The sequence below is a fragment of the Cygnus atratus genome, chromosome 24, assembly GCF_013377495.2.
Source record: "Cygnus atratus isolate AKBS03 ecotype Queensland, Australia chromosome 24, CAtr_DNAZoo_HiC_assembly, whole genome shotgun sequence".
In the NCBI taxonomy this organism is placed as follows: Eukaryota; Metazoa; Chordata; class Aves; order Anseriformes; family Anatidae; genus Cygnus; species Cygnus atratus.
In genome coordinates, this window is record NC_066385.1 from 3,255,237 (window position 1) to 3,279,201 (window position 23,965).

Consider the following 23,965-nt stretch of genomic DNA (forward strand, 5'->3'; position numbering starts at 1 on the left):
TTATGTTCAGAGTGTTTTAATAACAAAGCATTCCAAGGCAAGTTAACACATATCACAGGGTATGACTTCGATTCCTGTCTGGCATGGCACTCTCCCCCGTGCACACTCGTGGCAGTTCAAACAAAGCAAAAAATAAAAAATAAAAAATAAATCTCCCCCTCTTTCAAGGCATGTTGCAGAGAGTCCCCAGAAGTTCATGCTGCCGACCATGCCTCTCCACGTAGAGCACCGATCTCCCCCAAACCGTTTTTATAATGTCCTCAATAACTTAACCCAATAGTCATCTGCTGCCAGTATATCACTGAAACTAAATAGAAAAAAAACTTTACATAAAAGATGTATGCACAATAAACGTTTATACTTTAAGCAACCAGCCATACCAACATAATTTATATAAAAAAACATTTGTCTTGTCCAACTAACGTCTAGTAGAAAGATGGCTGCTCAGAGAAAAGGAAGCTGACTGGCATCCGGTCGCTGATACACTGAATTTATTACCTGTCACTGAACTGCCGTCACGCGTCGTCGCGGACGCGGGACTCGAGATTTTATTTTTTTATTTTTTTCTTTAAACAAAATACATATGGCTGACGTAAAAATATCAGTTTTGATCTAAAGAAAACTATATATTTTTTTTTGCATAATATTTATATATAATTATTTTCCCCCTCCTAACATGGAAACTAGAACAACAAAAACAGATCAGCTAATGAACAACCAGACCCTTGCGGCAACCCACCAGTCACAGATTTCTGGGAGCGACTTTAAGAGCCTCCAAAGTTGGCTTTTTGTTGTTTTTCATTGGTTTAAGGTTGTTTGTTTTTTTTTAAAGCAGGTCTGAGGTAATAAAAAAAATATCAAAAGAAAAAAAAACAGTGCCCCCCAAGTATTTAATAAATATTTATGTGAGCTTGTAAGAACATCATGTTTTAATCTTTTTTTTTTTCCTTTTTTTTGCAAGTATTTAAAATAGAAAAAAAGCGATCTTTTGAGCTATGTCCCCAAACCCCACGGCCACCCCTCTCTTACACCACTGGTGCACACCCAGGCAAGCAGCACCCCCGTGTCCTGCCCAAGGCATTTTTTCGGCTCGCGTGCAGGAGGAAGGGGAGGACAGCGATGGGTTTTTGTCTGCGCGGGCAGGGGCTGGTGTCTCGACACTGAATTTGCAATTGAGAGGGGCAGTGGTGGCAATTTCTCCTTGCTGTTGGCAGTGTACGGAGCCCAGCCTTCACCCCCCCCCCCCCCCCCCCTTGCCAGCACCGGGGAGGGACGGGTGGGTCGGTGCTGGGCTGGGCAACGAAACAAAGACACTTGGTTTTTGCTGTTGTCGTTTAAGGAACACTTATTTCTTGGCAAAGTACTGGGCCCTCGCGTGGCAGGCGGTGCTGCAGGTAGTGCTCGGAGAAGGCACGGGAGATTCTGCTGTGCGTTCTTAAAGAAAAGGAAAAAGAAGAAACCAGCCAGCCCCCCACCTCTCGTGGGCACCTCTGCTTACAGGGACAGAGGCTGGGCAAAGACGACGACATCGTACAGCCAGTTATGACCAGGTTCTCTCTGCTTCCAACCAAACCAAACCAAACGGGACAAGGGACAGAAGGCTGTAGGCTGTTTCCAGCCCTAACCACCCAAAGCCACTAACCAGGGGTGCACCCATGGGGAAAAAAAACTAAAGCCCGAGCAAAGCAAACCCCTGCCTCCTGCTCTGCCCCCTTCTTGGCTTTGCAAGAGGGTCGGGGCAGAGCCGACTTGCCCAGCACCCCGGGACCTCTGCTCCACAGCCCGAGGCTCTCACCCTGGGGAGAAAGAGTTACAGGAGACCGAGGCGAGGCAGGATGCAGGGTGAAGAGATGATCAAAAAAAAAAAAAAAAGCAGCAAGTGAGGCATGCAGCACCCCCTGGGAGCCCTGCAGCCAGCCAGCCAGCCTGCCACCTCCACAAGGGAGCCCCTTCCCTGGCAATCACGGGTCATCCCACTGGCCACGGAGACCCCCTCCCTTCCAGGGGCCACGCAGACAACCTGACCTGTCCCTTCCACCATCTAAGCTGGCCCAGCCGTACCACCAATAACCTGCTGCTCATCCTCCTACCGCTTGGGGAGGGATGCGCGGAGCTGGTGGGCGCCGCTGGAGCATCCTCCGGGGCTCCTCGGCACTTAGCTGCAGCTTGCACTCCGAGGCTGGAGGATTATTTGGCCCAGCTGAACACACAAGCCAGAACAGAGAAGAAAAAAAAAAAAAAAAAAAAACCTCTGCTCCTGACAGCAGGGGCTGTTAAAGCTTTACAGGGCTCTTGCCAAAAGTTTCACAGCCGTTCGCAAGCAGAAGAGATGCATTTCTTAGGATTCCTCAGGAAGGAGCCCTGCTGCTCACCACCACGGTTCTTCCTCACCCCCTTTACACTGCCAGTTCACCTGCACTTAACTTGGTAGAAAAAAAAAAAACACACAACAGGATCTTTCATGGCTACAGCCGAGTCACTTTCATTCCTCATCTACCAGTCACTGCTTTGGAAACAGAGAGAAACGTGTGCGCACGCAGAGGAGGAGCTGTAAAGGCTAGGTACCATTTTTTCAAGGTGGAAGACTGGTGTACATCCCTGTATCTATCAACCTGCGAGTAAACACCTTCCTCCTGGCTGTTTGTTTGCTTTTTTATTATTTTTTTTTTTCAACTTGTCGCACTACAGTGCTAACTCCCCCACTTCCCACTGTGAAGTTACCGGGGGCAAATCCCACAAGCAAAGAACAAACCCCAACATTAGAAGAAAACCTTAAAAACCACAAGTGGAAAAATAAAAGTCAGAAGTGCAGCCCACAGCCCTCGGGCAGGGAGCGTGCATGTAAGACTACAACAATTTGAACTTTTCTTTGAACATGCATTTTTTCAAAGTGAAAACCCCCCTACGGACGCATGGAGCCCAACTCCTGGAGAGGAAATGACCTGGCTGTTTCACTTGGGCGAGTACCACTGAAAATTAGGGATGAAGATGCACAAAATTTTGGCGTAGCCCCTCTCCCGACACCCAGCATCGTGGTACTCCGGTTCCCACAGCTAAATAATCGTTTAAAAAAAAAAAAATAAGAAAAAAAAAAACAAAAATCCCCGAAATGATATACGTATGAGCAGTTTGACACGAAGTGACCGCAGTGTGTGATCAGTTACTGGTGCCAACATCACACAGGGCGCGGGGCGAAGGTGGAGGAGGAGGAGGAGGAGGGGGTCGAAGTTCTAAGGTCAAACCGATGTCTCCAAGCTGTGTAAGGGGCTTTCGGGCTCCGGGAAGGTGACCTCGGTTTGATCGCTGTCCACTGCATTGTTATTTCTGTTGAGGGATGTCGATCCACCCAGGCTATCCCCACCTCGCTTTTTGAGTCCGTCGGTCTCGGGGTCGTCTTCAGCGCTGTCAAGGAATGGTGTTCGAGGCTCGTCTTCCTCCAGGATGAACTCTGGGTGAGTCATGAAGTTATGGATGGAGCTTCTGGACTCGGGTTTCTCGAGGCCTTCGTACAAGGAGCTACGGAACGCATTCACCACTTTGATCTGCCGGGAGGCGAGGGCGCAGAGCATGGGGGGCAAACAAAAGAGGGGTTAGTAGCGGCTACGAGAGGCCCGAGCTCCCAGGAGAAACTAAAAATAAAGACAATGAAACAAAAAGGACGACAACAACAACAACAACAACATCACCACCACTGAACACACAGCTAAGTCAAAATGAGAGATCTATGGTGAACTAGGAGGGCCAACATGGATCAGACTCAGGCACTAGGTGTGTGATGGGGAATCAACCGACTATGGGGCGACTTCAGAAGCTGCAAGAAAAGACAAAAAAACTCAAAAAAAAAAAAAACAGATCACTTCAAATGAATGGAAGCCAAAATGCATTAGTTGTCATTGTGTGCGCGCACGCGTATCTGTGTGTATCAACGAGGACAAAAAAAAAAGTGGAACTACGACTCAAAAAAGAGGTGGGTTAGACAAAGAGTGGGTTCGCTTCAAGGCAAAAACTCTACCGTGGGAGCAACGTGTTTGTTTGCTTCGCTTTTTAGTCCTATAGAAAGGAACGGGCTTTAAAAAAGGCGTCACTGGCTTTTCAAGCCCACGTGCAGCAGTAGGTCCAAGTGGGTGCCACGAGCAGCAAAAGGGCCCCAGCCAAGCATGCAGGAAGGAAGCCAGATGCCCGCGAGCTTCCCCGCACTGCTGCCACCTGGATCCTGGGCTGGAGCTCTGCGTCCTGCCCTACAGCAACGCGCCCGAGAGGACCCGGCGGTTCCCAAAGGCAGCTATTCTTGTGGACGCTCTGCACAAAAAACAACCCCAAACCTTGCTAGGACCGCTCGCTGCTCCCGTGAACAGCCAAGGGGGGCTGTCAGCACTGCCAAAAGCCAGGCTCCAGGCACGGCAAGCGGGAGATCCAGAGCCCAGGTTGGGCAGCCAGCCTACGGCCGTGCCGCCTGCGTAGCACCGGGAGGGAGAGGTCTGGAAACCAGCCAGGACGGAGGCCACCGCTGGATCCGCTGCTCCTCCAGAAACCCAGCCTTGAAAAAAACCTCTTCCAGCCCTCCCTCTGCAGCTGGGTCACAGCCGTTGGGTCGGATCGGTGGCGAGGGGGCACAAGGCAGCGATGCTCGGGGCTGATGTGGGCGCCCCAGCGCCCCCGGGCAGCGGCGTGCAGGCGCTGGCATGCGTGGGGCGACCAACGCGGGCGCCTCGGGGCACAAAAGTGCTCCAGCCCCCATGGGTGACTCGGGGCTGCGGTCACTCGAAGACGTCAAAAGGCATCACCAAACAAGAGCGTTGCAATCTGCGGGCTTTCCAAGCGGAGCTGACAAACCGAGCTGAAGGCTTCCAAGCCTAGAAGGACCTGGTGAAATCACGCAGCTTTGCCTTTTACTGCAAAGCCGGGAGCTACCCAGCACAGAGTGCTCTCCAAAGCATCTCTTGGGTCACTCCACCGCATCTTGCACTGATCCTCCCTGCTGCCTCTCCCCAGAGGTCCCCATCCTGCCGCAGCAGCTCACACCAGCACCCTCCTGGCTCGTGGCACCCTCCCAGCCACCAGGGAACTGCCTTGAAGTCGGTAACACCTCCCCGTAGCAGCAGCAGCCCTGCTCCATCTGTCTCCTGCCCCACAGAAGGAGCCCTGGTAGTCACAGGCCACCTCTGCCTGCTCCCCATCCATGTCCCCTGCCTGCTCTCACGGTGGCACCGTTGGCTGAAGCTCGGGCACAAATAGGAGAGCCACAGATTGCATAGATGGGATGCTCTCCGCAGCATCCCCACGCTGCACCTCTGCAGCCTCCCCATCCCTCAGCCGAGGGAGCAGAGAGTGCAGGGCTGCTAGAAGGAGAATGATTCAAGTATCCCCTTGCAAGCTGATGAGGCTGAAAATACACGTGTGTGCTGCCACTTCTTCGCGAACAGGCTGCAGATCTGGTGAACAGACACACCCCTTGTCGCGGGGAGATGAGCCAGGTCAAGCGGTCCGCCTTGGTCCGATGCTAGGAGGGAAATCGCCACGCAGCACAGCCACCGAGAGCCTCCTGGGGGGTCTTTGGTCTCAGCACAAATAGCACCCACAGAAGCAGACCAGAGAAGTTACTCTGAGACGAGTCCCATGCCTGAAACCCTGGGGGTTTACCTGCAGGATGCTCCAGGGGCTCCCCTCCCATGGGGGTGCCCTTCCGAGCCTGTCAGAACAGCGGTGCCACCCCACGCTGGGCAGCAGCACGGCGTCCCCAGGGGTGCAGCACACCTTCTGGAAACAAACCAGCCAGCTCCAGCACGCACACGAGCTGGGTGAGACACCCCCGAGGAGATGAGCATGGGCCGGGTACCCCCGTGCTGCTGGAGCACCAGCTGGCTGTGGGAACGGAAGGTTTGCGTGGCTGGGAACGGGAATTCGGAGCTGCTTGATGCACTAGCGGCCACAGCAAGATCCTGGATAAATTCAGGATTTAGGGTGAATGCACAGGACAAGACAGACCACTGAACAGACCGCCTCGTGCCGATGGCGACAACCCGTCACTTCATCGGCATCCCAAGAGCAGCAACTGCAACGACTGCCAAAAGCACCGACTGCTCAAAGGCAGCGTGCAAAACCACCTAAACCACACGCAGCCAGCCTGAACAAGCTAGGGAGAGCCCTGGTGCCCCAGAACCAGGTGGTGAGCCCAGGACAAGCTCCAGCAGAGCAAGGAGCAGCCTCACAGAAGCCCTCCGACACCACTTCAAGCACTGGTGAGCCCAGACCCTGCCTACCACATCACTGCCTTCTGCTCCACAACAGCTTCTGCTGCAGCTTTCCCCAGGTATTCTGATTTAAGCAGCTCCCTCAAACTGATGCAAAATCAATTCAGCCGTTCCCTTGTCAAAGGAGCTTGGCGTAACCTCTGAGCTTGGAATAAATCCTCGTTTTACACCAGCACTGCAAAGAGCTGGGCAAAAGCCACTGCCCACACGGAGGTGGAAATTACAGCTTCTGCGCGATGCCAGCATCAGCTCCGCCACCAACCCATGGCTTGCTGGGCCCAACTGCCTCAAACCAGGTCCAAAAGTCCCAAAGAGGCACGGGGTTAGCTCCGCTGACCACCTCCTGGAGTCACTCCTGAGATTTCCCTCTCCTCCGACGCCCCCCAGCTCCGCACACGGGGCTGCCAAGGTCCAGCCCCGGGGAGCTCATCTCGGAAACGAGGTGGGAGGCAGCGGGACGCCGTCAATCTGTACGGAGGGAAGAGGAGCGCAGAGGGAGGGAAGGAAAGCAGCAGAGTGCATAGAGAAAAGTCCAGACAGAGAACAGAGGGAAGGCTTAGCAGCCTGGGTTAGCCTTTGGTAAGGTCGGCCGTTGCCTGGAAGGACACGTGCCATCCAAGTTATCTATCCCCCTGCTGCAGAACGGGGAGAACATCAATCCGCAGACTGCAAAGAAATCTGCATTTGGATTTTCTCCACCCAAATTCCCTACCCTGTGACCCCTCTAACGGGTTTTCTGCCGATCAAAGTCCCGGTGGTGCAGAGATGCAGTCAGGAACAGAAGGCAGCTGCACTGCTGCAGGAACACGGGGTTTAAACAAAATAAAACTCAGGCATCGGTGGTGGCTAAACAGAGAGAAAACAAAATTACCAAAAATTCTCTCTTCTCTCCCACGTTGCGTAAACAGCGGGGACCGAGCGCTATTCAAAAAGTCGCCGAGGGTATTGCTTTAATAAGAGAACGAGGAAAATGACTGTGCAATAAAAAAAGAAGCCAATTATCTGGGAAAGACACGCTACCTACTCACAGCCTGGCACAGCCCTGCGGAGAGAACCCGGCTCCCGTGCTCGTGGGCCACCTCTGCTCACATCGAACAGGGAGAGGGCACCGCATCGCAGGGCTGGGCTTGGGGCTGGGAACCCACGGCCGGACGCGGGATCCCGCTGGGCCCAGCCACGTTTTCTGTCTCCGTTTGCATGCAGAAAGTCACAGGCACAGAACGGAGCGGCCAGCCGGGCCCCGCTGAGCTGCTGCACGGGGCAGCGATGCTCTGGGGACACCGGGGGACAAACGGAGCCCCCCCATGGTGTCCCCGCAGAGCTGTGACACGCTTCGGTGTGCTCCTTGCCATGGCAGCACTGGCATTTGCGCTGAGCTGCGGCACGTGCGCTCCAGCGCCGTCCTGCCCGGGGCTTGCTCCGGCCTCGAGGCAGGGCTCTGGGGGTCCCCAGGGTGCACAGCAGGACCCCGGCCTCGGCACGGGGACCTCAGCCCTGGCCCAAACGGCATGCAGGTTAACCCACGGCACGCGGGGGCTACTTGCTTCCAAGCCAGCTCCGATCCAGGGGGCTCGGCCGCGGCTGAGCCACGGTGACCGGCCGCTCGCGCACCACCGAGCCCCCCGATCGCGGCAGGAGCCAACAAACCTCTCCTTGCACACGTGCAAAAAGGCAGAGAGCATGCAGGCGGCTCCTGGCCGCAGCCCAGCCGGCCCTCAGTAGCGTGCTGACTGCTGTGGGAAGGGTCTGAGAGGTTGCTTTGCTCTCAAATGGATTTAGGGTTTTGGTAAAGCAACTTCTCCGCCAGCCTCCTGGGGCCACAGCGCTCCCTTCTCACAGCAAGGCTCTGAGCTGCTGAGAAAGGCACGGTTCTTTCAACAAGAACCCCCCAGTTTTGCACCCCTCAGGAGGGCGGACTCATAGGTCAATCCTGCAAAGGAGGAGAAGAGGTGAAAGAGAAGGAAGCAACGAGGAATGGGGTGGGGACGGACCTGAAAGTACCATCGGCTCGTTCGAGGTGCAACGGCGTAAAAAATTAATTTGTTTTTAAACGATCTCCCGCCCCATCCTTCACTTTAGAGATCAGTGCGTCAGTCAAGGGCCAGAGGGAGAGAGAACAGGCTGGGGGAGGCTGTGCAGGTGCTCGCTGTGGTTATTAGAAGTCATGCATTGTAATAGACTATCACTCACTGCCCGCAGGAGGAGATGCAGCAGCAGCAGCAACAGCAGAAGTGGTGGGAGTGGAATTGACGGAGGAAAGAGCTACATGGGTTGGGCTAGAAACATTTTTTACATCGTGGTGCTGGCTCACGATGGAAGGCTGTCTCCTGAGGGCTCCCTGCAAAGAGGAGGCGCCGGTCTGGAATGTGTAAACTACGTCCATCTGCAAAGAATCAGAGAGTGAGATAGCGTCGCCCCGGGCAGAGACAGGGAGAGGGGTCGGGGACAGAGGGAGCGGGGTTCGGGCAGGCACACAGGGACAGGAAGGAAGAAGGAGGGATGGAGAGGGGGGAAGGAAGGAGGAGAGCCCCCCACCCACGCTCCCGCAAACCCGCAGGGGTTCGGTGGGTGGCTGGGAGCAGAGGGGAGGCGGGCTCCAGCCCCGGCAGGTGCGAGAGGTGCGGGGTTGATCCCAAGAAATGCGGGGTTCATCCCACCACCGAGAGAGGTGCGGTGGGGGGGGAGCACCCCGGGTTACCCCGACAGTCTGCAGGAGGAGCAGAGAGAGGCAGAGGGCAGGCAGAAGTGGGAGCTGGCAGCCAGCGGGCTGGAAACTGCACTGGGAGAGCATTTGGGGTCCCTCAGCCCCACGGGGCCACGGTGGGCACCCAGTGCTGGGGCCGTGCCAGAAGGCATCGCAGCCTCCCAGCCAGGGCCGCGGAGGACTCGGGGGGGCAGCTGGTAGGGAAGCAGCGAGGCAGCACCCCCAGGGGGGCTGCGGGCACCCTCCAGGGCAGCAGAGACCAAGCTGGGTCGGTGCCATCCCAAACTCTTCCCCCCGGGCTGTCCCCAGCCCCGCAGCTCCTCGCTGCTCCCCTGGGGAAGGGCCAGACCCGTGTGCGGCTCTAATTCACCCCGGAGATGCTTCGCATCCTGCTTCGCTCCTTGCCCAGCCCGACCTCCATCCCCAGCGGGATGCTTGGCCCCGGCACACCCGGCTGGCCGCGAGGAACGGCCCCGCGCTTCTCCTTCAGGCTCACTGACTAGGGGCAGAAGCCCGTGAGATGCTCAGGTTTGACCTGCTGCTGCTCTGCTCAGCGTGCAGGGCACCGCGGCCCACAAGAGAGATGCGAAAGCAGCACCAGGACTTGCCAAGAGCTGCAACGTCCAGGAGCATTTTTTGTCCGTATTCTAATAGCAAAAGCTTGTTGGAGCACAGGTCTGCCACGGCTACAGGAGGAGACCCCAGAGCCTGCGGGTCCGCATTCGTACCTACCAGGACACCTGGATTGCCTCCCAAAGCCCGCTGCTCCCAGGGGAACCAGCCGGGGGGAGCAGGCAGCTCAGCCCCCGCCAGCGCTGCCCCTCACCTCGAGATCCTCAAGGTGACATCTCCCAGAGGAGAAGCCAACACGGCACAAAAAAGCTAGCTCCGGTCCCTGTGCCAGGGGCATTTTGTCTGGCCCGAGTTGTTTTAGGGCTGGAGAAAAGGGAGCGAAGGGTGATGCAGCTCTGCGTGCCCGCAGAGATGGGGCCTACAGCTTCGTGCCATGGGGCAGCTCTGCCCCAGGCCTCGAGGGAAAAAGGGAGCTCTCCCTGCCCCGAGCAGCCAACCATCCAGGTGGAAAAACAAAACAAAACAAAACACCCTTTGGGGAAAAAAAGCAACTGGTGTAAAAGCCATCTTAACCAATCCTCCTCCCTTCCTCTGCTGCAGGGCTGAGAGCACCAGGCAAGGAGCCAGGAGAGCTGGCAGGGAGGGATGGCAAGAGCCCCCGCGGGCAGAGGGAGGCGATGCTTGCTCACAGCAGGGGGATCTGCTGGGCAGCACAGCAGCACCCAGCACGGCCGGCAGAACCGAGGGTGCCACGTTTGGTGGCTGCTCGCTGAGCCCCAAGACTTGGGAAAGCTCAGAGACCGCAGCTGGCTCTCGAGAGCACCAGCAGCCTCCTGGCACGGGGTGCAAGCCTTCTCCAGGCAGCTCGGGCTCTGCCCGAGCCCGATGAGAGCTTGCATCGACCCCGGAGCAAGAGCCAGCCCCGCCACAAGCCCCCGGAGCGGGGCAGGCAGGAACTGGGTGCGCCACGATGCAGCCCCACGGGGCTGACCCCCAGCAGGCTCCAGCGCTGACGGGCAGCGGGCTGCAGGACGCCCCCATCTGCGTCAGAACAGCCCCCCCGTACCTCCCCCTACCCCAAGCCATCCCAGCAGGCCAGACCGTCCCGGTTTCTCAAAAACCAGGGCAGACCCCGAAAGGCACAGGTGGTGGGAGAAGTCTAGCCCAGGAGGTTATGGCATCCTCCGAGCAGCAGCCGTCGCCTCTTTCCAGAGGGAGCCCCTGGAGAGAAAGAAAGAGAAAGAGAGAAAGAGAGAGAAGAAAGCCCCACAGGAGCCCCCACCCCACAGTACCTGCGTCTGTATCCTGTTGAGGCCCCTGAACCACAGGATCTGCCCCCGCCGCAGCTCCATCTCCGCGTGGTCGATCTCATCCACATCCTCGGGCAGCTCCTCCTCTGGGATCTCCTCCTTGGTGATGCCGTGGCCGGCTTCCTTCAGGAACTTCAGGTGGCTGGTCGGGACGGTGCAGATCAGCTGGGGGGCGGCAGGGAGAGCAGGGCTCAGCCCGCGGGCTGGGGCAGCACAGAGCCCCCAGCCAGCAGCATTCCCCAGGGGAGCAGCCCTGCAGCGAGCTGCCAGGACTCAGCCCAGAGATGCCAGCCCTGGAAGCACCCCCAGGGCAAGCAGGGTGGGAACGAGGAGGCTTATCAGCATCCTCCTCCTCCTCTCTGCTGGAGTGGTTTTAGGATGGAGCATCATCTCCTGCCCCAGCACCGAATGAATGCTGGGGGGAGGCAGGGCGGTGAGGCAGAGGGAAAGGAAAGGCAGTGGGAAAGCCCAGCAGGCTGGGATCCCGTCCAGGCACTGAGGAACGGGGTGGTTTTATTTTTTTTTATTTTTTATTTTTTATTTTTTTTTTTTTACACAGGCTGGCTCTTACCTGGCCCCAGAGGAGCTCTCCCACTCCAATAAAAATACACCAGAACCACTGGCTCAGGGTGAGCCCAGAGCAGCTGAAGGGCTTCCCACCAAACTCCACAATGATGATCTACGGCACAGGAGAGAACAAGTCACACGCCGGGAGCTCACAGGGCTGCAACGCTCAGCCACGGGAAGAACAGGTCCCCCAGAAGCCCACGTATCCCCTTTCCTGGGATGACAACTGGGGAAAGGACCTTGTATCTACGCTAGCAAAGACACCAGAGGTGTGCTGCCAGCCCTGGCACCTCCTGACACACTCTGGACCCTAGATGCCAGGTTGCGTCACCGAGAAGCTGCTAGAGAAGAACAAGGGAAAAGAACGGGGCTGTGGGGGTGGGACAGCAGCACCCATGGGTCCTCCCAGCCCCACCACCCTTCCCTTTCCTTAAATCCTACCCCACGGCCTCACCTGGGCTACAAAAGTCCCCAGCACCACCGTGCAGAAGATGGGGTTGCGATAGATGGCCTCGAAGACGTTCCTCTCCCCGTGGATCTTGCGCGCGTTGATCTCGTTGAAGAGCTGCATCATGACGAAGGTGTTGAAGACGATGGTGTAGTGCTCAGTGGGTGGGGAGTGGAGCGGGGCGTTGCGGCCGCTGTCGATGTCAAACAGCTTCTCCCCTAAGCAGGCAAGGGGTTTTGGGGTGGGGATGGCGAGGAAAAGAGAAGATGAGATCCTGTTCCTTACCTCTGCTCTGCCTCAATGGTATTAGGATCCCAGTTCTCAGCATAAATCCTTTATCACCACCCCTCTGCTTCCCACCCCATCAGCTCTGTGTTGGCCAACATGGGGTCCCCAACACCGCTGAGGGTCTGGTGGCCATCTGCCCCTTTTATTCGTACCCCAGTTTCTCGGGATCTCGAAGCTCACCCACAAAAAGCAGCGTGAAAATGATAGTGAGCTGGTAGACGGCATGCCCCAGGATGTTCTTCATCATGGTGCGGGAGATGAGCGGCTTGTTGCGGCCATAGGGCTTGCGGAGCAGCAAGGACTCAGAGGGGGGCTCGGTGGCCAGGGCTAAGGAGGCGAAGGTGTCCATGATCAGGTTCACCCACAGCATCTGCACGGCCTTCAGGGGGGAGTCCTGCAGGGAGAGGAGGGAGAAATGCGTCACACCACCAAACCTGCCCCATTTTCGGGCCGTTTCGTTCCTCGAGCCCAGCCCGGCAGCCCCGTACCTGCGTGATGCAGGCGCCTGTGAAAGCCACGATGACGGCCACGACGTTGACGGTCAGCTGGAACTGCAGGAACTTGGAGATGCTGTCATAGACATTGCGGCCCCACATCACCGCCTTGACGATGCTGGTGAAGTTGTCGTCCGTCAGGATGATGTCCGAAGCCTCCTTCGCCACGTCGGTGCCTGCGATGCCCTTGAGGGCCGGGGAGGAAGCGGCAGGGATGAGGCACAGGGCGAGCTCCGCGCTCTCCGTCTGCCTGGCTCCACGACGCTGCTTCTTCCCCAAAAACAGCCCCAAGAGAAGACCCCGCCGCAGCCAGGAGCTGATGCCAGCCCTGCCCTCTGCTCCCAGTCCTTGCTCCATGCAGCAAACCAAGCGCGGAGGCTCCCGAGCAGCACAGCCTTCAAGGACAGGCACGGCTGAGCTCCAAACTGGGGCTACGGGTCAGCTCAGCATGCCAGCCAGAGCTGTCAGTGCTCCTGATGGGCCACGCTGCAGCAAAGCAGCAGCCCCCCAGAAGTCACTGCAGTGTCTCAGCACGGTGAGATTTGCTCTGTAGGAGCTGGGCTCGCTGCATTTCCCACTGCCGGTATGGGGAGGCGCTCGCTCGGCACTGCACACACCCAGCAGTGCCCTGCAAGGAGCCCGTTCCCTGGCAATTTCCCCCAGAAGCTTTCTTGAGGTTTGCAAAACCTGCTTGAGATGGGAACCTCACCCTGCCTGTGCAGGGCAGGAGCTTCAAAGGGAAGTTGCATGGAGTCACAGCAAGCTCCAGGGCACTGCTGGACCTCCCAGCTCAACACCCTGGGCCACTGGGGGCAGGACCCTGGTGCTCCACGAGCGCTTTGTCACCTTCAGCTTGACACCGTCCCCACAGCTGGGGCAGAGAAGCCAGGCTACTGGAGGATTGTTTTCCAGCAATTGTTCGCTAACAGTCCTAGAAAGCTCCTGGGAATTCGATCAAACCTCCAAAGAAGGTTTCTTCTTCCTTTCTAAGCCACCAAGGAAGATTTGGAAGAGCTTCGCCGCTCCACAGACAATTCAAGTGTTCAGAACAACCAAGTGGGTCATCACAGTTTCTCTCCCCAGAAAACAAAGCCACCCCCGAAGCAGGGAGCACCCCTTGGTGATCCCACTGCCATCCCTACCATGGCAAACCCAACGTCAGCTTTCTTCAGCGCTGGGCCATCGTTGGTCCCATCCCCGGTGACGGCCACGACCTGCCTCTGGTCACCAACGGTGCTGTCGATGATTCCTGCATCGGGGACAAGCAGCACGGAGAAAGTCAGCTCCGAGGGCAGGCTCCAGCACAGGTTACGCTGCAGAAGCACCCGGGCAGAGCAGACCGAGAGGCTTTGGGGAGGGGAGGCAGCCACAGGGGGCTGCCACACACCCACCTTTGACAAGCGTGTGCTTATCCGTCGGGGAGGAGCGGGCCAGCACGCGCAACTTGGGCCAGATCTTGTCCAGCTGCTCCTGTTCCACCTGCAGGACATGATGGATGTGAGCAGGGCAGGGATCCCCAGACCCCTTTTCTGCCCCACCAGAGAGCACAAACCCCAAAACCCCTCGCCTTGAGGCACCCCGATTCCCCCGAGAGGACCCCCAAGGGCCCCACCTCGCCCTTCTCGTTGCGGATGAGCCGGTTGAACTCCTTCCCCTCCAGGCACAAGAAGTCCTCCCCCGGCAGCAGGATGCCGCACTTGGTGGCGATGGCGCGGGCGGTGTTGATGTTGTCCCCTGTCACCATGCGGACGGTGATGCCTGCGCGCTGGCACTTCAGGATGGCATCGGGCACCTGGGGACGCGCACAGGCAGTGGGTGGGTGGGCAGGGCAGGGCCACGCGGCTCCTCTGCCACCCTCCCCAAACGTCCCCCCCTCCCCAAATGGATCTGGGCAGGGTCTCGGTGCAGCCACGAGCCATTTAACATCCACCTGATGCTCAGCCGGGTGCTCAGCCTGGGGACCAGCTGCTGAACCTAAAGCTGCCGCCCCCCCCCCAAACCAGCTGAGCAATTTATCCCTGGGGGTACGGAGAATTCCCCAGGGACCAGAGCATCCCTCAGAGCAGCTTCCCGGGAGGGTAACCTCACTGCCCCCTCCCCATCACGCTGCGGAGATGGGTGCCAAGGCAATCCATCAAAACGGGGGCATTCCTCCCCCCCCCCCCAACTCCACACTGCTCCGGCAGCACGTTGCTGCCCTAATGGGTTTATCTATTACGGAGCGGTGGGGGAAGATGATATTAGTGAGGAATTAGCAAATCGAATCACAGCCTCCAGAGCCGGCACAGACGGGGCATCTGTAATGCAATTCCCGGGCCCAGATACTTGAACATCTAATAAGGAAAGATGCAAGCAAGGCAGGAGCGTGGGGGCAAGCTCCGAAATGTAATCAAGAGGCAGGTAGCGGAGGGTTTATTGCATTACGCAGCTGCCTGCCCGGCACCCCTGTGGTGGATGGGGGCAGCGAGCTGCAAGGAGGAGGGAGGAAAATTGGCTAGATCAGTCCTGCCCTCTCCAACACCCTCGTCACTCCTGCCTGGCATCTCCGTGCACCTTAGGACTGCACGTGGAAGGAGTTGGGCTTGTGCACAGACCTCTGCACCAGTAAAGGAGCGGGGTTTGGGGGGAAGCAGGCTGCCACCGGGTCCTTCTGTCTGGGTATGGGAGGGATATGCCAGCACGCAGCATCCTGGTGCAATTCGGGGATGGACGTGCAGGAGATGCTCATGCTTCCCTATGGGACTCATGATCCTTAGGGACATGGAAAAGGGCTCCTGGCCCAGGAACGGGGCTGGGTGAAGGACAGCGCGGGGGCTTTGGTACCTCTGGCCGCACAGGGTCCTCTATCCCGACCACAGCGATGCAGGTCAGGTCAGACAGGATCTCGTTCTCGCTGTCCCAGTCGGGCTCGGCATCGGCGGGGAAGTCGCGGAAGGCCAGGCAGATGGTCCGCAGCCCGTGGCACGCCATGGGCTCGATCACCTTCTTCACCATCTCATCCCGGTCCTTTGTCTTGAACACCCGGGGGTCACCGTTCTTGTCCAGGATCTTGGTGCACCTACGTGGGACCAGGACAAGAGGGTGAGGGAGACTGGAAGCAGCAGAGGCACGCTGCCTGCTCAGCGATCCACTCCCTGACACTCAGTTTTCCTGCCTGTAAAATGGGTGCATCCCCCTGACCCAGGGCTGCCTACAGCTCTACCAAAACCACGCTACCAAGAGCCAACATTTCGCCCAGAGCACCTCCTGATGCTCAGCCCCTTCCTCCCCGCTCCACAAGGGCTGGGCACCCCCTTCACCCTCAGCCCCACTCCCAACATCTCCACGGCACATTGAGAGCCCGAAGCCCCCGGGGCTGGTGGGATGGGGAAAGGACCCGGAGAGCAAGGAGGGGACGGTTACTTGCGGAGGATGATCTCGGAGGCTCCCTTGCTGTACATGCGGAAGCCGCCGTTGCCGTTCTTCAGCACCGTGCTCATGGACTTGCGCACCGAGTTGAAGGTGTAGACCTTGTAGAGCTTCTCCTCTGGCACCTCGTTGCGCACCACCTGGTAGTCCTGCTTCAGGTCCAGCACGAAACCCAGCAGGGCGCACTCCGTCTTGTTCCCCACTTGCCGGGGTAGCCCCCCTTCCTTCTCTGGTGGCTGGAGGGGAAAAAGGGAAAGAAAACACAATGTCAAACCTGGGTATGGCAGGATGGGAGCTGTAGGATTGGCCAACAGTGGTGGGAACATGAGGCTTCAGCTCTCCAAGAGCCTGCTCACCAAGATCTTGGATGTGTAGGCAGAGTTGATGGCGACACCGTTGACAATGAGGTCCAGGATCTTGGGCAGGATGGCTTCGGGGTCGGGGATCTGGCGGTAGTGGGTGTCCCCCACGTAGGCCTGCACCACGGTCATGCGGTTCATGGTGAGCGTGCCTGTCTTATCCGAGCAGATGGCGGTGGCGTTCCCCATGGTCTCGCACGCGTCGAGATGTCTCACCAGGTTGTTGTCCTTCATCATTTTCTGCAGCAGGCAGCGCACCCAGCAAGGTTAGAGCCAGAAGCCCAAATTTCCCCCATTAAGCCCTCTACATCCCCCTCAGTGCCCCCACCGGTCTCACCTTCACGGAGTAGGCCAGGGAGATGGTGACGGCCAGCGGAAGCCCCTCAGGCACGGCCACCACCAACACGGTGACGCCGATGATGAAGAACTTGACAAAGTACTGGATGTAAATGGGGGTGCACTCCGCCAGCCAGGGCCGGCCCTGCACCCCAAAGGTGTCAATGACGAAGTACAGCACCAAGATGATGACCGTGATGGCCGACATGATCAGCCCTGGGGGAAAAGGGGCAGAACAGGAGGTGAGGGGACGCAGGGGATAGCCCATTCTCACCCCGAGATTTCCAGGGAGAGCCGCTCACCTGCCTTCCCGATCTGGACCGCCAGGCGCGTCAGCTTCCCTTGCAGCACAGACTTCTCCTTCTTGGGCACCTTCACCTTCTTCTTCTCCTTCTCCTCATTTTCCACCCCTTCCTGGCTCTTCAGGGGTTGGATCTCTAAGGCCACACCATCCTGAGTTTTAGCTACAGCCCCAGGGCAAAATAAGACACCACGTGTGAGTAGGAGAGAGACCGGGAAGACCTACAGGACACCACTGAGAAAGATGGTGGTGGGAGAGAGAGAGAAAACCCAGAGCACAAAACCATTCCCTACAACACACACCATTCCCTACGACACACACATCCAAGCACATGGAAACCTCGTGGCCCAGGGCCCTGCCGCCTCCCTGTCGCTCAGTCTTTGCCATCTACCCCTTGCCCCAGCCCCACGGATGAAGGGTCCTTGGAGCTGATGGTGGCCAGGGACCACGCAGGACCATTTCTCGTGGTGGTGATGGAGAAAACCCACTGGCCAAGCCATGGGCAGGAGGTCTCCAACCCCTCCACGGACTCCTTCGCCCCTCACAGCACACAGGGAGCACGTTGGGCTGGCTCCATAGCTGCTCCAGTGCACTGGCAGACCTTGTCCCAGCAGGGACAAGCTTGGGAGGGGGCTTCCCTCTGCTCTGCGCCCCTCTTCAGTGCCTTAACGCCTTTTTAATGCCCTTTGGGGACTCAGCAGGAATCCTTTCACAGGGGAGCTGGAGGGGTGAGATGGAGGGGGACGGTTAGGCGGTCAGATGGAGTTTGAAGAGGGGTGAGCCAGCTCCCGTACCCCAGCCCTGAGCCATCCGTCATGTTTTTAGGACCATGGTTTTAGGACTCAAGAAAGCTGTTACAGCTCGGCCCAACTCCCTGTCCTCATCCAGCTGAGGGTCTGGAGACCCAGGTCGGCTGGGAGTTGTGGAGCGGGATGGGAAAAGAAGAGGATGCGATCCCCCTGCGAGGCTGCTGGGGCTGGGGGCGCAGCGGGGGCCCCCCAGGTGTCCCAGGACCTGTCCCCTCGATGGTTGGAGACAGCCCCGAGCTGCCCCGCATCTGCCACCTCCTCACGCCAGCCCCCGACACGGACAGAACAAGCACCCGGACACAGTCTGACGGGAAGGAGGGCAACTCAAACTGCTGAGAGGAGAGAGAGAAAGAGAGAAAGAGGTGGAGAGAGAGGTGCAGAAATGGGCTTCCTCCACAGCCTGCAAAGAACAGGGTGAGAAACACTGGCGAGAGACGCTCACGGAGTCGAGGCCATGGGAGGAGAGGGTGCAACCATCCCGCAGGCCAGGTCCCAGGGGTGGCTTATCCCAGGAGGACGCGATGCGCCCATGTCTCTCCCCCAGCTGTGCCCAACCACAAAGCCCACAGCATGGCAGCTCCTGGGGGGCACGAAGGTTCAGAGCCACCAGGTCACATCAGCGCGGACACGGATGCTGTGCCAACGGTCCGGGCTGTCGGGAAGAGCCCCGTCCTCCCTGCACGAAGACTTAACCCCAAGCAGAGCGAGGTGGCCACAGGGAAGCCAGCCAGCATCGTCCCCGCTGCGCCCAGCGCCATGAGGCCGTGCCGGAGCCACGGGACCGTTGCACCCTCTCCCAGGACAACGAGGCGAGAGTCCCGCCGGAGCAGCAAAGAGCACAGACTCATGAGAAGAAGGAAGGAAGGAAGGAAGGAGGAATGCTCGGTAGTTAGTGTGGTGCTGGTTCAAAGGATGGAGAGGCTGGTTACCTTTGTTGCGATTTTCGGGGGCTCCGGTTTTTTTACCTGTTCAAAGAGAGAAAGGGTGCAGGGCTGAGCACACGGAGCTGTGGCCGGCAGGGGGACGGGACGGGCCAGCCCCGCTCCGAGGGGCCGCATGCTGCTCCGGCGGCATCCGCGCACGGGGCTCAGCACCACTGCTGTCACCCTCGGGTGCCAAGTGTGGGACCCTGCCAGCTCACCTTGCTGGAGGCCATCCTGCACCCCAGCACGAGGAGGGTCTGGAGCTCCCCGGCTCCCCCAGCACCCCATCCCCATAGGTAAAGCACTCCCTACAACCCGCACCAGCACCCCACAGGGTGCTGGGGTGTCTCAGGCCTTTGGACAGAAGCCACAAACAGAGCTCGATCGGCGCCCAGCACGTGCTGAGCACTCCGGCCCCCCTGCTGCCACCAGATCCAACGGGGACACACAGACTTGCCCCCCCTGCAATGGGCAGCACTACATGGGGTAGAGCCCCCCCATGCCTGTGGCGGGCACTATCCCCATATCGGGGTCCTCCGTGTGCCTCCACAACACCAGAAGCATGGGGCTTCTGTAATCTATACAAGCAGAGTGTGATAAAGGGGTTTATACACCAGACCTGGTTTCTCCTCCCCCCCCCAGCACCACAGTGAAGCTCTCCGTTCCCCAACTTTTGCTCCCAAATTGAGGGCTGCAAGGCCCCAGCACGTGGCACGGAGCTGGGTTTGCTGCAGGGCTGAGTGCCAGAGCTTGGGGACAAGGAAAACCCCAAGCACCGTGCCCGGGTCCCAGGCAAGCTGCTGCTCAGCTCTGCCAGCAGCCGCTCCCCATGCTCCCACCTCTGAGCTCGGCTGAACCCCAGCTTCCCCGGCCCGACTCACACCAACGCTGGCTTTGAAGCCTTTGTGTCTGAGGAGGGCTGGCACGGAGCAGCGGGACGTGAGAGCCGGTAAGCGTTCGAGTCCCAGCATGATTGGGAACAGCTCAGCCCGCCCGGCTGCCCTCTTCTCCTCCACCCAGCAGGGCACAAACCCCTCCTCACCTTCTTCCATCCCCTGCGCTTCCATCCCCTGCCCAGGAAGCTCAGCAGAGATCTTCAGCCGAGTTTCCAAGGCTCTGGACGGGCTGCTGACACCCTGCAGGCACTCACCTTCCCACCACGGCATGGGCAATGAGCACCGTGCCACTGCAGGGCAGCGCTGGCAGCCCCTTTCCCCGTGACCCCATAACCCTCCAACTGCAGGCTGCAGCTGGCAGGAGGAGAGCTGGAGCCGTGACCGAAAAGAGCCGGAAAGCCGAGGTCTGGGTGCACGAGGGGCTTTCCCCTCACAGCACGCCCCACGCTGCCACAACAGCTTGCCATACTGCCTCGGTCACACACGCTAAAGCCCAACCGCATCCCATCGTTGGTTTGTTGTGCACCAGCAGATGCTCCCCAGGGAAAGGAGAAAGGCAACAGGAGGGAAGAAGAGGGTTCGGTAATCTCCTTACCTTTCTTCACCTTCTTCTCCTCATCTCCTTCTCCTGCCCCCAAGAGAGTGAAGATGATTCCCGTCTGGGAGTTGATCCCCACGGCGGTCACCACCATCCGCCCGGAGCCCTCCATCACATGGGTACCTGGCACACAGGGAGGCGCGGTGAGGCAGGACACCAGCACAGAGCTCCCATCACCCCCAAAACACCGGGACCAGGCAGCAGCCCCCTCCGCACAGCAGCACAAAGCCCCCACACCAGCCAGGGTTTCCTCCCTGGGACATCTCCCCCCGCGCTGCCAGCCTCAACAGCAAGCACGGGGGCACTTGGGACATGGGGTCTGCCCAAATGGGGACGCTGGAAAGGTGCCGCTGCCGTTCCCATGTCTCTCATGGTACAGGAGCTCCTCTGGGAGCCACAACCCAGCCACCAAAGGTTGCCAAAGAGATGGTCAGGATCCCGTCCCGATCAATTCAGCAATTCACAATGTGATGCCGACAGGTTTGGGACTTCAAACCACGCCGAAACCTCAGGCTTTTTGCTCTGGTGCCAACACGAGTTGGGTTTTCCGCCCAGAAGCCTCACCTGACAGCAGCATGGGGTCTTTATCGAGAGACTTCTTGACCTGGTCAGACTCCCCGGTCAGCGAGCTCTCATCTATTTTCAGGTCATTCCCTTGGATCAGGATCCCGTCTGATGGCAAGAGGTCACCTAGGAGAGGAGCAAAGACAGGGATCGGTCCAAGCCCAGCCAGCCACAGCTTGCCATGTCCTGCTGTGTCCCAGGAGGACTCGGGTGTTAGCAAAAGGACTCAAAATTCAGCCTCAGACCAAGCTTAGAGGTAGGAGAAGCAAAGGGAGGGTATTCAAGAGCGATATCTAATGGCTCTAAAATCTTCACACGCAAAGCATTAGTTGTGAGGTCTTTCAATTGTATGGTGCTCCCTCATACTTGCTTTTACTGAATCAACACAACGCCTTCCCAAAGCCTCAATACATCCAAACTGTTACACAAACATCCACCTGCAGAGGTAGGGAAGAGCTCTACATGAAAATAAACACCATACAGGAAAAAAACAAACTCATTCCTGATGGGAGCTGCAGGGAACGAGCATAGCCCTCAGTAAGCCAGGAGCAGGACCTCATCTAGCCTGAGGGCTACAACATTTAGGTCTTCCCAAAGACACCTCGCTGGGGAGATGCTCACCAACAAGGACGTGGTTGTGAGTTGTTTGGGACCAGCAGGTTGCTGAAACAAGCCCCTGCTGCAGGCTAGTGAGCGGAGCCCCATCGCCCCGGCCTCTGAGAGGAACAACCGGGCCGCCCGCACCCCCCACTCACCGTATTTGATCTGCGCGATGTCTCCCACCACGATCTCGGCCACAGGGATCTGAATCACCTGCCCCTTGCGGATGACCGTGAACTTCTGCTCCTGCTCGATGCGGCTCTGGAGGCCCCGGAATTGCTTCTCTTTGCTCCAGTCGTTGAAGGCGGTCACCAGCACCACGATGATGACCGAGAACAAGATGGCCGCCCCTTCGATCCAGCCGGCCTGCGACTCGCCCTCGTCCTCCACACCGCCCGACGACTGCCCGCACACTGCAGGTTGGGGGGAAAAAGAAAACCCGTTTGTACAACGGGATGCTCGGTGTCTCCTGAGAAACACACACAGAGCAGAGCCGGGATGCTCCCTGAGGTTCAGGCTGGGAATGAGGAGACATTTCTGCTCAGAAAGAGCGGTCAGGCGCTGGGAGGGGTTGCCCAGGGAGGTGGTGGTCACCGTCCCTGGGGGTGTTCAAGAAAAGGCTGGACCTGGTGCTTGGGGACATGGTTCAGTGGGTGACAGTGGTGGTAGGGGTGGTTGGAGCAGATGATCTTGGAGGGCTTCTCCAACCCTAATGATCCTAGGATCGCCCACATGGGGCATCATGTCTGGGAAGAGCACTGCCAGGTTTGGGGGAGTTACCAAAGGACACCTTGTCCCAAACCAAAAAAGAAGCCACGTGGGATTTGGGAAGCCACCAGACCATACAGACCCCTTGCCCTCTGAGCATCCCTTGGGGAACAGCGAGGAGCAGCGCCATGGTGACAGCTCTGCCCAGACATCCACCAGTGCACATCCCCTGACACGTGTGGGATGACGCCAAGGGCCCCGAGGATGGGGAGAAGCCACCATCGAAGGGGACAGCAGGAGCAGTATGGCTCCGAGGCACCACCAGGATGGGGGGGCCCACGGGGGAAGCTTTCATCCCAAAGCCCAGCGGGGACCCCGGGACTCACGTTCATTGTCACCGCCTGGGGGGTGGTAGAAGGACAGGCCTAGGGAGATTATGGCTGCTATTTCCAAGATGATCAGCGTGACGTCCTGCAGCGCCTCCCACACTAACTGCAGGAACGTCTTGGCCTTCTTGGGGGGAATGAAGTTCTGGCCGAACACCTGCCTCCTCTTCTCCAGGTCGGTCGGGTTCCCGGACAGACCTGGGGAGGGGACGGTGAGAAATGAGACCGAGTGACAGCGCTGCCTCCATGTCCTCACCGAATGGCTCTGGTGCTGCAGAGAGGAGCAGAGCCTGGGTTTTGCTCCTGCCACCAGCCCAGCGAGGGACACCCACGGCAGGCACGGAGCCGCTGCTCCCCGGTGCTGCAGTTAATGCCAGTTGGCGCTGGCCGGCTTGTTTACACGCTGCAGCAAATTAACCGTAAATCTGGCACCGCCAGCGGCGCTCGGAGCTGTCAGAGCCACCTGATGCCTCTCTCCTGCCAGCTCGGGGAAGGGGAAGCAGCAGGGAGCGCCGCAGGAGTGTCTCCGACCCCGGCGGACGCCGAGCCCCACGGCGGATGGGGGACAGCACGACCCGGGGGCTGCTCCTGCTTTGGATGGGTGGTGGGAGCTAGGAAAGGAATAGGACAGCTTGGATCTGTGCTGCTGCTGCTCAGCCTGGCTGCACCGGTGAGGGGAGAGCAGGAAAAAAAATGGGGGGGAATTGGGTTTTGGGGGGGGGGGGGGGGGGGGGGGGGGCTGAACCTGTTCCTGTGGGTTGCAGGGGGTGGTGGAGCACAGCAGCCTTCCAGCAGCACAGCAATGGGGAGAGCACTCGGCCCTGCTGCCTCCCCGTGCACCAAAGAGCTGTGGGGGGGGGGGACAAGGCAAGTGCAGCCCTCCCAGCCCAGCACCACCTTAACACAGCCCCGTGCCGAGCCCCTGTGTTTTCCACCTTAAGAGCGGCCGGGGCTGCTGCCAGCTCCCGAAATGCACCGGGCAGGGGCTGTAACGCCCGGCCCTGGGGCACCCATGGGTGCCTGGAGCAGCCTGGCAGCGCCACACCCCACCCCGGGGCAACTTCCCCATCGCAGCCCAGCTGGAGGCAGCAGCAGGATGCACCCCGTTTCCCCCCACCATGACGAATCCCACGGCTGTGGGGATGGGACGCGCTGGCGGAGCAGCCCATGCATCCCCACCCAGCCCTAATCCCGGGATCTCCCGGCCCCCGTGGCCTCCCCGAGCCCAGCCCATGCGGCGGCGGGGATGGAAAATCTCGCTAAGCATCGCTAAACGTCGCTAACCGCCGCGCCTGACTCACGCCGGCGTCACAGCTGGGAGGCTCGGCATGCATGGGATGCCGCCGAGGGCACACACGTGGCTCCTCCAAACCCACCTGGGAGCACCTCCAGGGTCTATCCCCCCCCTCTAATTACCCCCACTCTCATGGGGTAATGAGGTT

At 58.7% G+C, this 23,965-nt stretch overlaps 1 protein-coding gene across 5 annotated transcripts in view; it reads right to left on the minus strand.

Moving 5' to 3' along the window:
* ATP2B4 (ATPase plasma membrane Ca2+ transporting 4) overlaps positions 1-23,965 on the minus strand; it is a 45,131-nt gene continuing 21,166 nt past the window's right edge. For all 5 annotated transcript variants that reach the window (XM_035561334.2, XM_035561335.2, XM_050715398.1 and 2 more), the window contains exons 3-21: positions 22,524-22,721; positions 21,585-21,842; positions 20,830-20,955; positions 20,263-20,388; positions 18,778-18,813; positions 17,041-17,202; positions 16,740-16,954; positions 16,400-16,642; positions 16,038-16,279; positions 15,459-15,693; positions 14,248-14,427; positions 14,027-14,114; positions 13,778-13,884; positions 12,630-12,821; positions 12,322-12,535; positions 11,860-12,071; positions 11,410-11,517; positions 10,821-11,003; positions 1-3,542 (exon numbers count right to left, since the gene is read on the minus strand). In XM_035561334.2, the coding sequence (XP_035417227.1) occupies positions 3,237-3,542; positions 10,821-11,003; positions 11,410-11,517; positions 11,860-12,071; positions 12,322-12,535; positions 12,630-12,821; positions 13,778-13,884; positions 14,027-14,114; positions 14,248-14,427; positions 15,459-15,693; positions 16,038-16,279; positions 16,400-16,642; positions 16,740-16,954; positions 17,041-17,202; positions 18,778-18,813; positions 20,263-20,388; positions 20,830-20,955; positions 21,585-21,842; positions 22,524-22,721 (3,431 nt within the window). In that variant the 3' untranslated portion in view covers positions 1-3,236. The remainder of the gene's footprint in view (positions 3,543-10,820; positions 11,004-11,409; positions 11,518-11,859; positions 12,072-12,321; positions 12,536-12,629; positions 12,822-13,777; positions 13,885-14,026; positions 14,115-14,247; positions 14,428-15,458; positions 15,694-16,037; positions 16,280-16,399; positions 16,643-16,739; positions 16,955-17,040; positions 17,203-18,777; positions 18,814-20,262; positions 20,389-20,829; positions 20,956-21,584; positions 21,843-22,523; positions 22,722-23,965) is intronic.